Raw genomic sequence first — 14655 nt, forward strand, 5'->3', positions numbered from 1 at the left:
GCTAATTGACATAGCCTATATTACAGTATAGAAACAATAAAATATATTTTCTGCCTTATTCTGTGATTTTTTGTTTACATTGTATAAAATCCATGGTGATCTAATGCACAAGTGTTTGTAGTACATAAACCAATCATAAAATTGTCAAAAAAGGAAAATATAGAAAAAAATATTACAAAATACAAATGGTTACTGGTTATTGTTTAGCAGTGTATTTGATTTCTTAGCCAATTAAAAGCTGTCAACTAGACAAAAGGTCAGAAAACAACTGGTATTACACTTGACATTTCTTTCCCCCTCACTTCTGATGATGGCTATGGCTAAAATACTCATTTTGGTCTGTGCAAAGCATTTTAAAATTATTAGTATTACAGCAAAATTAGCATTTTTAAGTGTTCTTTTGATGAATAGAAAGTTAAACAACAGTTTGAAACAGAAATCTTTTGTAACATTATAAATGTTTTTATCATTTTACTTTTGATCAATTCAATGCATCCTTGCTAAAAGTATTGTTATATATTTTTTTAACTCCTAAACTTTTGAATGGTAACTAAATAAAGCATTAAATACAAAAACAACTGTTTAACATCACACAAGCTCCGTTCTATCAATTGTCATTCATCCTGAAGCAACAGTAAGCTCAGCTTCCTTCTGCAGCAGTACTACAGTCACTCTGAAGATGAGAGATGGCTGTTCTGCTGAAGGGTCTGCCTTACATCAACACAACCACACAAGTGATGAAGCTCACACAATGATCCATTCCCCCTCCGGACAAAGCTCTGTTCTGCACCACACAAATGAAAGCTCATACTATCACTGAGAGCACATTTGCTGTGGGGCGCAATGAGAAAGCCCTGAGTATCAGCCGAAAATGCCACTCTTTTGATTTGAATCAGATCCTTCACATTCTGCCAGACGTTACTAGGAAAATCTAATTTACAGGAGAGGAGATCGGAAATATGAGCAAAGTTCTGCATTAGCCTGATTCAATGAAGGTTTGGAAATGGGCTTTGTGTGTGTGCTTCAGGTCACGCTTGAGAGTCCAACATCTTTTTGGTTTCAAAAAGGCTTTCAATTTAGCAGAGTGGGCACAGAGCTTCCTGGATATGCTGGGATCTCCGAATAAGCTCTAAGTGGGATGGCGGAGTGTGTGTGTGTGTGTGTTTGTTTGACTTGGCTCAGCGTCTGGGCAAACAGCCGGACCACCGGGAGAAGACAGACCTGAGGCCCCTGTGGCTCTCCTGAGTGGTCTATTGAGCCCTGCCAACTATAAATGTCATTGATTTCCAACAGTTGCATACAAAGATTCAGGGAAACTGTGCCTTTAAATGCGTAGGAGTCCAGAACAAATGCCAGCTACAGGCTTCAAGCTTCCTTCAGGCAGCGTGTCAATTATAGCCAGCTTGCATATCAAATCCTTTGGCCATAAACACACATTCAGTCTGGTAAAGCACAAAAAAAACATCTGTACACTCCAGGTTTACATACCTCTTTGCCTGAGAGATAATAGGCGGACAGCAGGCCTCCAACAAAACGGATGTTCACTTCAAAGACGGAGATTTCGGCATTCTGAGGGAATAGAACAGAAAAACAAAAGAAAAGGTGAATATTTAAGCTCCTAAAAACACTGTGACTGGCTCACCTCGAACTGCAGACTGGAAAAATGGGGGGGCTGTACTAAAAACACACTTTACCCTCACACACCAAATACTAAGAAAGGAAACAATACAACAGAGCTGATAAAGCTCTGCTGGGATTGAGCAAAGATACAAACAAGCTCCCACAGGAGGGTGAAATCCAAGTACAGATATTTTCTGCGGATCTGGGAACCTGTGACTGCTGGGTAAAAGGGTATCTCAATGCACATGTTACACGAACAAAACATCACTCACAGGATACAGAGCTATAAAGAGAAGATGCTTCAGAGAGCATCTTCAAAATTAAAAAAAAAAAAAAAAAAATCTAATATTTCAACAGAAAACCTCTTTGATGTTTTTACTTTCATCATATTTACTCACAGTAGAGAATACTTATCACGCTATTACATCTCTAACAATATGTGACCCGTGCTGGCAAAATGAGTCGGAATGCACACAGCCTAATTACAAGCTACAGGCAAAACAAGTCAAAAATGTCAATTTTGGTCAAATTTGAAGTTTTTTTTTCACAAAAATGAGTTCATTAAGCCCTCGTCTAGTGATCTAAATGCTTCAAATAGCAATTAGACATCTAAAAGTATCTTTATTCATATGTTTTATGAGAGGAGCACCCGAAAATGTTTTCTCTGCTCACTTTCATCATTTGCCTTCCTCTCAGCACAAGTTTGGTATCATTTTAAAGCACAGCATTCCAACTTTCTGAATGCTCATAGTGAATTTTTGATGGCAAGAGTCTGAACCAATGAAATGTGATTTTCAAACTCATGCTGATGTAAACAAAATGGTCTAACTCACTCTGACTGACAGAACCGAAGCGTGTGCACAAATATTGAAGTAAAATACTTTTTTGAAACCTTCAGAAAACTTTAACTCGATTTTTCTCAAAATTGACTTTGCTGACTCTATGGACTTTAAACAGGTCAATTCCAACAAATCATACATCATTTTGAAGGGTTTTCGATAGAGATTGTGCAAATACCAATAGCTAATTTTTAAAAAAAAAATTGCGCATTGTGACTTATTTTGCCAGCACGGGTCACATATGATTTCAAATATATTTTAAACCAATTGTTCTCAACTTTAGATCTCTCAAACTCAGCAAAAATATCCAACTTTGGATATTAACAGTACTTTAATATATATTTAAAACATTATAATGTATGATTGATGATATATATCATAGTGCTGTCAATCAATTAACTTGATTAATCACATTTTTTTCTGTGATTAATCGCGATTAATCAGTTAAAAACACTTAAGATTTTATACGTTTTTAATATATTTTATATATTTTATAAAAACAACATAAGGAAACAACATAAAGACAGTATATTTTAAATACTTGTTTAATGGCATATTTTTATGAATGAAGGCCAGTATCACTGATACTACAGCTACTGATGTCGATGAAATTGATTTTTTTCCCCAACTTTAAACATGAATTTTAGCCATTCAACATTAGTGTAATTGAAAGCTATAATTTTTTTAACATTTATTAGGCTTCAAAAATATAACAATTTTTAATTTAAGTGAACTTAGAACAATCCTCACATTAACCCATAATAAAATGTCATATTTAGGCTACCTGTGCCCTTCCTACCTGTCTAACAGGTATAAACTGCATGATTTATAGCCTAAATTAAATATAGATTAATCATTATTAAAGCTACAAAAGTTATTTAGTTAAGAGCAGTAAGTAATTTTCGCTGTTACCTTTGTTCTTTCATTATCTTCAATGACTTTGGTTGCTGTCCCTTTAAGAGCTGCCGCTGCTGCACGACACGGATCTCACACACGTCCCACCTTATCACAACTCTTTACTTGCATTTAAGACTTTATTTAACTCATTCAATGCTGCTATTAGGAGGATACTCATCAGAATGGACATTTTTGGCATTATTGTGTGTGTTATTGTTCGTTCAAGCATGACAGAGAACTCGATTCTGGCGTGACATCCATTAAAAACTGAATTTAAGCGTGCCAAAAGAGAAAGAGAATGCGCTGTCTGCGAATGTCCTGTCACACACACGACACACAGAAAGACACATGCCAGTATTGTGTGAGTGACAGGACATTCACAGACAGGGCCTTCTCTTTCGGCATGCTTAAATTAAAGGTGCCCAAGAACGTTCTTTCACAAGATGTAATATAAGTCTAAGGTGTCTCCTGAATGTGTCTGTGAAGTTTCAGCTCAAAATACCCCATAGATTTTTTTAAATTAATTTTTTTAACTGCCTATTTTGGGGCATCATTAACAATGCACTGATTTACACTCGGCGCCGCCCCCTTAAATCGCATGCTCCCTGCCACACCAGCTGTCGACTATATTACAGCGCATTTACAAAGTTCACACAGCTAATATAACCCTCAAATGGATCTTTACAAGATGTTCGTCATGCATGCTGCATGCATGCTTCGAATTATGTGAGTAAAGTATTTATTTTGATGTTTACGTTTGATGCTGTATGAGTTTGAGGCTATATGCTCTGTGGCTAACGGCTAATGCTACACTGTTGGAGAGATTTATAAAGAATGAAGTTGTGTTTATGTATTATACAGACTGCAAGTGTTTAAAAAATGAAAATAGCGACGGCTCTTGTCTCCGTGAATACAGTAAGAGACGATGGTAACTTTAACCTCATTTAACAGTGCATTAGCAACATGCTAACGAAACTTTTAGAAAGACAATTTACAAATATCAGTAAAAATATCATGCTATCATGGATTATGTCAGTTATTATTGCTCCATCTGCCATTTTTCGCTGTTGTTCTTGCTTACCTAGTCTGATGATTCGGCTGTGTGCAGCTCCAGACGTTAACTGGCTGCCCTTGTCTAATGCCTTTTATAATGTTGGGAACATCATGGGCTGGCATTATGCAAATATTGGGGCGTACACCCCGACTGTTACGTAACAGTCGGTGTTATGTTGAGATTCGCCTGTTCTTCGGAGGTCGTTTAAACAAATGAGATTTATATAAGAAGGAGGAAACGATGGGGTTTGAGACTCACTGTATGTCTTTTCCATGTACTGAACTCTTGTTATTTAACTATGCCAAGGTAAATTCAATTTTTGAATCAAGGGCACCTTTAAATTTTTAATTCAATTCTTTATTTATGTTTAATTTCTAATTTCTCATTCCAATTGTAATATATCTTTATGCATCTAAAACTCATGCATAGCCCACATTTACATTGCGTATATAGGTAATGTTCTCTTATCAATTTGATAAAAGGTGGTACTAGGCCTCAAAAGTTTGAGAATTGCTGTTATAAAGAAAAAGCAAAAAAAAAAATAGATGGGGGTTTGAGCAAACTGAACTCAACCAAACAGCAGTTTTAGCTTTACATTATATTGCATCAATATTTCAGATACTGCAATCTGGCACCTGTGACATGAAACCGCAATTCTCATTTAGCCTTTGTCATGTGATGTTAAACAGTCTGACCACAGAAAGACATCTGTGGTCTCGTCAGATGGTTTATGAGGTGAAATATTCGCGTCTCTGCACTGTCTCTGGGCAACCAAGCAATAATGACCCACTTATTGCTTAGCATAGGCAAACTGCTATAACACACAATCAAAACAATTTCATAAAGGTGCACAGGCGGCGCAGCAGAGAAATATATTGCATCACATTGGTAAATATCCGGTTCAGGGCAAGATAAATGGCTGATGTCTAGGGGTGGTTAGGGGTGTTATGATGGGCTTTTGTACCAGGTAGTTATAAGAATTCAGCTATAGGAACTAGCCACCTGGTTTATCTGCTTGCATTTGCACCGCTAGTAGGAACTGATGTAAGCTGGCCGACAGTGATGTCATTTAACAATGTCAACAACTAGAGGATGGAGTGTTTGGAGCTGTGATTTTTTGTGTGACGTGGGTTTTGTGACAATGGAGACTGAAATGTTAGACGTATAAGTTATGCGACTGAAAGAGTATAAAGGAGAGCTACAGTAAGAGGCGAAATCTCCTACAACAACTTGCAGATCTACATATCATCGAGGCTGAAAAAAAGATCAACGCCGCAGACAAAGGTGGCAGGTAAATCTTATCTATCACTGTTTTCCATGTTCATGGAGTTAGTTCATGGAGTAAGTATATGTAAACTGTATTGGCTGTGTTTCGTATGGTATGCGTTCAGCCAGTCAACGAACACTTAAGCCACTGGTAGTTCCTATTGTGCTGGGTTGGACCCAACTCTGAAGTAACCTACTTAGTAACTAAAATCAAACATGCAAACATGCAAAAAAGCAGGAACTTCCACCAGTAGGTATAGGAACTATGAAAACGTTCCTCCGGTGCAAAAGCCCCAATGGAGAGCCTCCTCTCAAATGCTTAAATGGTTCCAGTTGCAACAGGGCACCAGATGTTTCCAGATGATGGCTCAACCCTTTTGTGGGTCATAGAGGGACCTGTCAGGAATTGGCACAAAAAGACCATGACAAAGGCTTTCTTGTATATGTCAACTAAATAAAACGGGGAAAAGACGTAAATATTGTAAGCTCCTCCTTGATAAAACTGTCCAGAACAATTTGTGAACCAATTGTAAAGCCTGAGAATGTCCCTTCTGCTGTGAAACAGACTGGCTTGTAAAACAAAAAAGTGGGTCAAAAATACCCAAAAAACCTCCACAAGATGAGTCAGAAGTTCACTTCTGAGTCTTGTGCAATCTTCTCCCTGCACACATGAATATGTACAAAGTCAATAGGGAATCAGTAAAAGAAGAGGCAAAAGCAGCGATGCAAAACCTCCACTGACTCTGCAACTCTGCAATTATTAAAGTGCTGCCTAGCCAGGACTTTGCTTCGCTTAGAAAAATATAAAGCTAACCGAATCACTGATATTGATGAGGAAAGGGGAGGGTGGGGGATGATATGGCTATTTTAAAAAAAATCCATCTGCAACAAACAGGAGTACAGTTATGATACAGACTAGAGGTCGAACAAAATTGTTTTTGTTATGGCCAATACTGATTCAGATTATTTTTGTGCACAATCATTTTAACTAATTAAATTTTAATTAATTAAATGAACACATTAATATAACAGCCCTAATAATAAATCTCAAATTCAGGGGTTAGGGCGTGATATGACGATGTCAACTGATAGAGACTTTTCTATATATTTTTTTCCATGTGTAAATATATCCGTGCAGTGCAGGACTGCTTAAACACAAGAGAGCAGCAAAGAAACATGGGTGAATAAGAAGAAAGAGTGGGAAAAGCACAATAAACTGTGAAAGAGAACTGAATTCAGTTCTGACAGGCGGCTTTCAGTGGCGCACATCCGAAGAGCAAGAGTGCTGAATTCAGTTCACTTTCATGGCTTATTGCACTTGAAGGGTCAAATATAGTGATCGACCGATTTATCTGTTTACCGATATTTTTCCCGATATTTAAGCATTTTTCCATAATCGGGTATCGGTTTTGTAATATCGGATTCGCCGATTTACGGCGCCATCTTGTGGCCGTTTTGAGATTTCCGCCATTGCAGCCCGGGCGTCTGAGGAGATCAGTCAACAACAACTCAGTGCACAGGTAGGCTAAAGTATATGTTCTACTTGGTTTGCTTGAATGAATCAACTTTATTTAACATAACAGACATGCACAAATGAGATCTGAGACATAGTTAATTTATGCAGCTTGTTTCTAAACAATTGAGACGAACTCATTGAGTCACGTAGTGTAATTCGTCATGTCCTGCCCCAATAAAGACGTAACTTTACATGAATTAAATAAAACATGAGTGCATGTTGAAAATAAAAGCGCTGAATTTAATTCTCTATCTGTTGTATTTGCTCACCATTAGTCTAGAAGAAAAAGTTCGTTCATATTGCTTAGCAACTGACGGATGATCAGGAGGCTTAAGCACGGCCACTGAATGAAACTTTTGACAAGATTATCTTGTTTAAACACCCTAGATTATATTATCATTTACTACATAACAATTATTTCGCTAATACACATATAAATATAGCCTACCGCTTTGTGGAAATTAATTATTTATTATCTCCATGCGCGATCGCGGTTGATTAAATTATAGTCAAACAGCACTTTGTCAGTTGGCATTTCATGATTTAACGTTAGATTAAATTTAGATCATAAAATGCAAACTGACAAGTGCTGTTTAACTTTATTTAGTCTCGGAAAAAAAAAGTTCGTTCATATTGCTCAGCACCTGAATGGGTTGATGATCAGGAAGCCTCAAGCACGGCCACTGCATGAAATTTTTGACAAGATTATCTCGTTTAAACCCTAGATTATATAATCATTTGATTTACTACATAACCATTATTTAGTTAATAAATATAAAGTTTTTTTTTGTATGCAAGGAGGGAGTGATTGTTATAAATAAAATGGTTTGTTCAGCTCATTTGTGTTGTAATAATTGTCAAAAACAGAAGTATAACAGTAAATAAATATCGGTTCTGCATATCGGTTATCAGGTACATAAACATGCAAATAATCGGTATCGGTATCGGTTATAAAAAAATCAATATCGGTCGATCACTAGTCAAATACACACATTTATGTATCAAAATGCCCATCTTGGTGAGTATTCACGTAAACGGTTAGCTATGTCTAATGTTAAAGTAAACAGTTGGGCAAAATTATTATATTGGATCCATGCATAAGGTCTTAAAATGAAAGCAGCCTCATATAGGCCTACCTGCTGTTGTCTATGCTGTTGAAGTTAATCAAACACCACAAGAAAAAGAAAATCATTCATTGCTTTGACTGAATATCTTTCATAGTTTGATTAAGAATCTGTTGTAATTCATACTACTCAGGGCGCCATGTGTATGTTATGTTAGAACGGAGGCCCACTGTCTCTGACTTTGAAAACCCCTGCTCTAATGCATACTTCAGATGAGAGTGATGGACACAGCGAGCCACAATGTGCTTGAGTGCTGTATCTAATGGTATGTCTCTGATTGGTAAGCCTTATAAAAAGGGAAGGGATTTTCTATTTATATGCTTTTGATGAGGTTTTTCGATTCCCCCAGCAGTATAGTGTCTCTGTCTGAAAGGTTATCTCACTCGGGTTTGAGTCCAGTTGGGATTTGCGGTCACTGCAACACAGCGGTCTTTTACAGCAGTCGATGAATCTGACCTTCGATGATGCTGGCTTTTACAGGAATAAAAGAATCCCACAGCATAAAAGACGAGAGATCAGGGCTGTTGATACAGTGAAGTGGCTCTCCTCCTCCGTTCTGCTCCAGGGTCGGATTACTTTGTAAAGCAATCTGATCATAACTTGTAAAACAACTGAATGTGGTAATGAGGATTCAGGATAATGACCTGATTAAACCAAAAACGCTGGACAAATAAAATATTGAGATTATGTGCAAGGATAAACAAAGATTAATCATATCTCCTAATGTAATCAACGAGTTGCCAAAGAGATTTGACCACTTTGGGGAAACCTTTGAACCGATCTGAAACAGTACTCAGGATGATAATGTAAGCTCGATTCGCAGATAGCCTTTGCTTAGATAAACACCTTTTAGCTTCACAAAGATAACCGGATGATAGTGGAGGTCAAATAAAGCAGCATGACTAAACTTCCAATGGCTACAATTATTCAAGTAAAAAAATAGGCTTTCGTGCATCAGAAACGAGTTGCTTAGTATTCCGGAGACAAGCTGAATATTAATAACCGTTTCACAGGGGATTTTTGTGGACTCTTTCATTGTTGGAATTGCTTGAGGGAAGAAAGAAAAGCCTTTCAATTAAAAGTTGTTTAACACTCTTCATTAAAGCACTGGACCCAGATACAGTTTTCTCTCTTGCCTTAAATTGAGGCGGTAGGATGTACTGAAGAACTTCCGATGCTTAACTAATGGTAAACCCCTGCAGAATGTCTAATGAAATTACCTCAATAAAGAGCCACATCAAACAAAGCATCATTTTTGCCTACCTTATCCTGCATGTGTTGCGTCTTAATTTGCTCATAAATTTTGTTTCGGAATTTCTGGCGTGATCTATATGAAGTACTGATTACCTTTTGCTATTCACTTCCATTGTCTTTATGATTAATCAAATTTATGCCTTCAGTGCTGGTCTCAGTTCCATTCTCCCTACTGTGTGAAGTTCTGAAGATGAAACAGCTCAGCATTTCTCATATTATTGAAGAAGAATTGGCGTTCATAAAAGGCTGATAATTCCAGCTCTAAAATCTAGTTGGGTGAGTGAGTCACATTCAAAGCAGAAAATGGCTGATATACTCACACCTGTGAACACTTTTTTTTTTTTTTTTTTTTTTTTTTTTTTTTTTAAATCATCATAATTATATGCGAATTCTCCATTTAAATTGTAAACCCCTTTCTGTTAATGAACTACTACTCGGTAGAAGAATCGTTTATTGTAAATATTAGTACTAATAAATGTAAGTTTTTAAAGCAAGTATTTTATGCTCACCGAGGCTGCATTTAGTTGACCAAAAACACAGTAAAAACAGTAATATTGTGAAATATTATTACAATTTAAAATACCTTTTCTAATTTATGAAAATTATGTCATCATTTACTCAGCCTCAGGTTATTCCAAACCTGTATACATTTCTTTGTACTGCTAAATGCAAAAGATGATATTTTGAAGAAAGTTTGTAACCCGGCCACTTTGGGCAATCATTGACTTCTATAGTTGGAAAAAACATACTATGGTAGTCAATGGTGGCCCAAAGCCATATATATTTATATATTTATAAATGTATTACTTTGATGGCATGAACAGTCACATGATCTTTCAGCGATCTTTCTAATATGTTGATTTGGTTGTCAAGAAACATTTCCTATTATCATTTTGTTTTTTCGATAAAGTAAAAAAAAAAAAAATAAAAATAAAAAAAAAAGCATTTATTTGAAATAAAAATCTTGAAATATAAATTCTCACTGCCTCCTTTGATCAATTTGACCAGTGTATTTTAAAAGAAAAAAAAAATCTTTTAAATAAAATGTTTTGAATGGTAGTGTGAATGTATAAATGTATTTAGACCATCAAAAACAGTCATAATTTAGTTTTTCATGATAATTTTCCATTCTCTGACCCCCCCTTTTTTTTTTTTGCTACAAATTGCATTTAAAATGAAAAACAAATCTGCTATCTTCCTGTCTGCTTGCACATTAGCTAAGTGTTTGTTTTTACGCCTAAATTGTTTTTAACCACATCCTTCAATAATAGACTCTCTTGCTAAGCTGTATTATATTGTAACAGGAACAAATAAACATGAACTGAAACGTTTCAAACATTTCTTATAAAAAGATCATACAGAAAATGATTCCTCATGAGAGGAGCCATTTAAGTCATGCTGACATGGTTGTTTTTGGGTGGAAAAAAAAACCCCAGGAGTCTAAAATTTAAATTTTAGTGTTGAAAAATGGCTGAAAGCATGAGTCAGAAGATAGTTTTTGAGGCTTGGAGATGTTTTTGTTGTTGGCTCAGATGTGAGCTTCTCCTCATACACTAACACCAGACTCATGAGTCAGAGTCTTATTGTCTGATTAACAAGCGATGATGCTAAGAGCTCTCCAGAAGAGCGAAGGTCGACACTCCGTCACCACTGGAGACGACGCAGACAAGCCTTATCAAAAAGTCATTATTCTGATTGAGTTGTATTATTCAGGGGCAATTTTAAAGCAAACTGGACCATTAGAAATATGTATAACAGGCTTGAGTCTTACCATGTTAAAGTCTAGGTTCCTTTCCACCCACTCGGTAGCAGCATCAAATTCGTCATACATTTCCATAATGTAGAGCGTGTCCAGTGCATCCACAATGGTGGCTCCTTTGAGACTACCTGTGGATAAATATGACAACAAACCAATTTGAGAAGAATTCCTGTGGGGTTCCCTTTAGGATCAGAGTCTAGATGTAGCTTGAAATAAACCGATAGCTTTATGATAAAGACCTCAGAGCCTCAGAGATATGGTCACTAATGCCCTGCCTAAGGGAAAATCCTGTGTAGAGAGCAAACAAGCTACAACTATAACCAGTAAAAACCTTGCAAGTCAACACCCTCAAAGGAAAGGTTAAGATGAACAGATCAGGCCATGTCAGATTACTTCAGTGTTTTAGAAGATTACACAAAAGCAACATCCTGGATAAAAGAAACATAGACGCTCAAAAACATATGCAGTGTAGATAACACATATAGGGCCCTATCATACAGCCAGTGCAAAGAGGTGCCAGGCGCGACGCAAGTGTTTTTTGCTAGTTTCAGCCCGACGCAGTTATCATTTTCCCGTCCCGAGCCACGCTTTTTGAATAGCAAATGCACTCACACCCATCTGTTCGCCCATGGGTGTGCTGATCTGAAAATGAGGTGTGTTCAGGCGCATTTGTTGGCGCATTGCTATTTTGAGGCAACATATAGACTGCGACACTGACCAACTTAAACCTGTCTAAAGTCAATGGCACAATTTTTAATATGCGCCTATAGGCGGGTGCACAATACACGTACGCTATACTTATTACACACAAACACAGGGACGACCGCAGCAGCACACAAACAAGCCAAATACTAAAAATAAAAGGATTACAATGTAAAAAATTATTATTGTGTGCATAAAGATAAAAATGCTTTGGTGAAATCCGGTGTCATGAGAAAATGAGTTCCCCCCAGGAATCGGGTCTCCTTTAGGACCCAGGCAGCAGCCTAATCAGTTGTGATGTCTTGACTAATTATAACCTATTTCACTATTGTATGATGTTTATTACATTAAGTGCACAAACAACATGCTTGAAATTTAAAATGAATGCCTATGTATTGCATAATAAAACAAACTAAACTGATATTGGAAGCAAAAAACATACCTAATATAATATAAGCTAAGCTAGCAGGCTAATTGGATAGATGTATGCTATGCTATGCTAGTACATAAGCTAACTAAAAAAACAGTAAGAAAGAGAAATGCTTGATTTCACAACCTATAGCTTCAGTTATGGAGTTGGAGATGAGACTCTGATTGGTTTATTGCATGTTATGCCCAAAACACAGCCATTACTCATTAAAGGTGCTCTAAGCGATGTCACGCGTTTTTAGGCCAAAACATTTTTTTGTCATATACAGCAAACATCTCCTCACTATCCGCTAGCTGCACACTGTAAAAAAAAACGCGGTCTCTGTAGTCGCCACAAGCTCCGAAAACAGCAATAAAAACAAACTGGTGCAGCCTGGACCACGAAACATAATAAACATGTTCCAGCCAATAACCGACAAGAATGATTTTAAATGCGCGCTCATGACTGTTTCAGGAAGCACGGAGGGGAGGGGGAGGAGGAGGGAGGGTCTAGGTAGCCTCTGTTTTGTTTGACAACACTTCGAACGTCAACAGGAAGTTACTCCGCCCAGGATCGCTAAGAGCACCTTTAATAGAATAGGAACAACCCTTTTAGACTATGCACCTGGCGTGCCGACCATTTTTCTCGTTGTTAAACTAGCAAAAGTGGATTCGGACACGCCCACAGTGCACTTGCACCGTGCACTTTAGACCATGCACTTAGATAAAATAGAGCCCTTAGCCTTTCATAGACTTTGATTTGTGCTCCTCATATGACGTGAATCAGTTTATCATGAACACTGATATGGATCCACTAAACACTAGGACATTGACGACTTAAATACCCGCAATGTCTGAAAATTAAAATGCAGCTGTTACATAATATAACTAATATGATATAATGAAAAACCTTCAATATCAGGTTGACTGACCCAATAGAGACAGAGCACGTTTATGATAATCTGAAAACCACGCCCACCGGGGAGGGGGAAACAATCCAACCGTCTCCATTGACTTTGTACTGCGTGAGGCTGCCTCCTTGTCATTTATGACTTATTACAAAAAACAGAACAATGTCTAAAAGCTGTTGTGTGACAAGGTGTACAGCCAACAAACTAAAAAACCCAGAACTAAGTTTTTATAAGCTGTCGACTGCAAAAAACGAATGTTTAAGGACACAAAAGTGGATACAGGCAGTGAGACAGAGCGTAACGGGTCATGTTACTATAAGAAATACACTGGAGGGGAACGTAATCGGCGACAACATATGCTAAACAAACAAAGGGAAAAAAACATGAATTATTTTTAACCATGTCAAAGAATTATTTCACCTTTCGCCGAATACGTTCCCTCTAATTAGGGCTGGGCGATATATCGCATGCGATTGTCACGCGCATTTCGTCAGTAAAGCCGGTTCCCTGATTACCACTAAATCGGCATCACCTGCTTTCAAATGGAGCGCCATTGAATAGACAGAGCCGTAGATCACTGACAAGCTACGCAATAACGCGTTCATTATCAAAGGCGATAAATCTGCGATAATGAACGCGATATTGCGTAGCTTGTCAGTGAACTACGGCTCTGTCTATTAAATGCCGCTCCATTTGAAAGCAGGTGATGGCGATTTCGCAGTAATCAGGGAACCGGCTTTACTGACAAAATGCGCGTGACAATCTCATGCGATATATCGCTCAGCCCTACCTCTAATGCATTTCTTGTAGTAATATGACCCGTTGTGCTCCGTTTCACTGCCTGTATCCACTTAAGTTTCCTCAAACAAACATTCGATTTTTTGGGGTCGACAGCTTATAAAAACTTAGTTCTGGGTTTTTTTAGCTTGTTTGCTGTACACCTTGTCACATCGCAGCTTTTAGACATTGTTCTATTTTTTGTTTTAAGCCAGAAATGACAAGGAGGCAGCTTCACGCAATGCAAAGTCATTGGGGACTGTTGGATTGTTTCCCCCCCAGCGTGGTTTTCAGATTATGACGCGTGTTGCTCTGTCTCTATACTAAATAAAAAAAAAAAAAAACACAGCTAATGGGTTAATGTATAAAACCCAACAAGATGGGTAAAAATAACCAAGCATGCGTTCTGTCCAATATTTACCCAGTACTGGGTTTCCAAATAACCCAGCAAGTTTTAGAGTGAACGTGTGTACTGGAAGCTTCAATTACAGAGAAAAATTTCTTGTGTGTGCAAGTTTACTTGGTAAT

At 37.4% G+C, this 14655-nt stretch overlaps 1 protein-coding gene across 2 annotated transcripts in view; it reads right to left on the reverse strand.

The window, feature by feature from the left end:
• The window catches only part of man1a1 (mannosidase, alpha, class 1A, member 1), a 163010-nt gene that overhangs the window by 80239 nt on the left and 68116 nt on the right, over nt 1–14655 (reverse strand). For both annotated transcript variants that reach the window (XM_048207395.1, XM_048207394.1), the window contains exons 3-4: nt 11342–11457; nt 1489–1569 (exon numbers count right to left, since the gene is read on the reverse strand). In XM_048207395.1, coding sequence (XP_048063352.1) covers nt 1489–1569; nt 11342–11457 — 197 coding nt within the window. The remainder of the gene's footprint in view (nt 1–1488; nt 1570–11341; nt 11458–14655) is intronic.

The sequence above is a fragment of the Megalobrama amblycephala genome, linkage group LG11 (genome assembly GCF_018812025.1).
Source record: "Megalobrama amblycephala isolate DHTTF-2021 linkage group LG11, ASM1881202v1, whole genome shotgun sequence".
NCBI lineage: Eukaryota > Metazoa > Chordata > Actinopteri > Cypriniformes > Xenocyprididae > Megalobrama > Megalobrama amblycephala.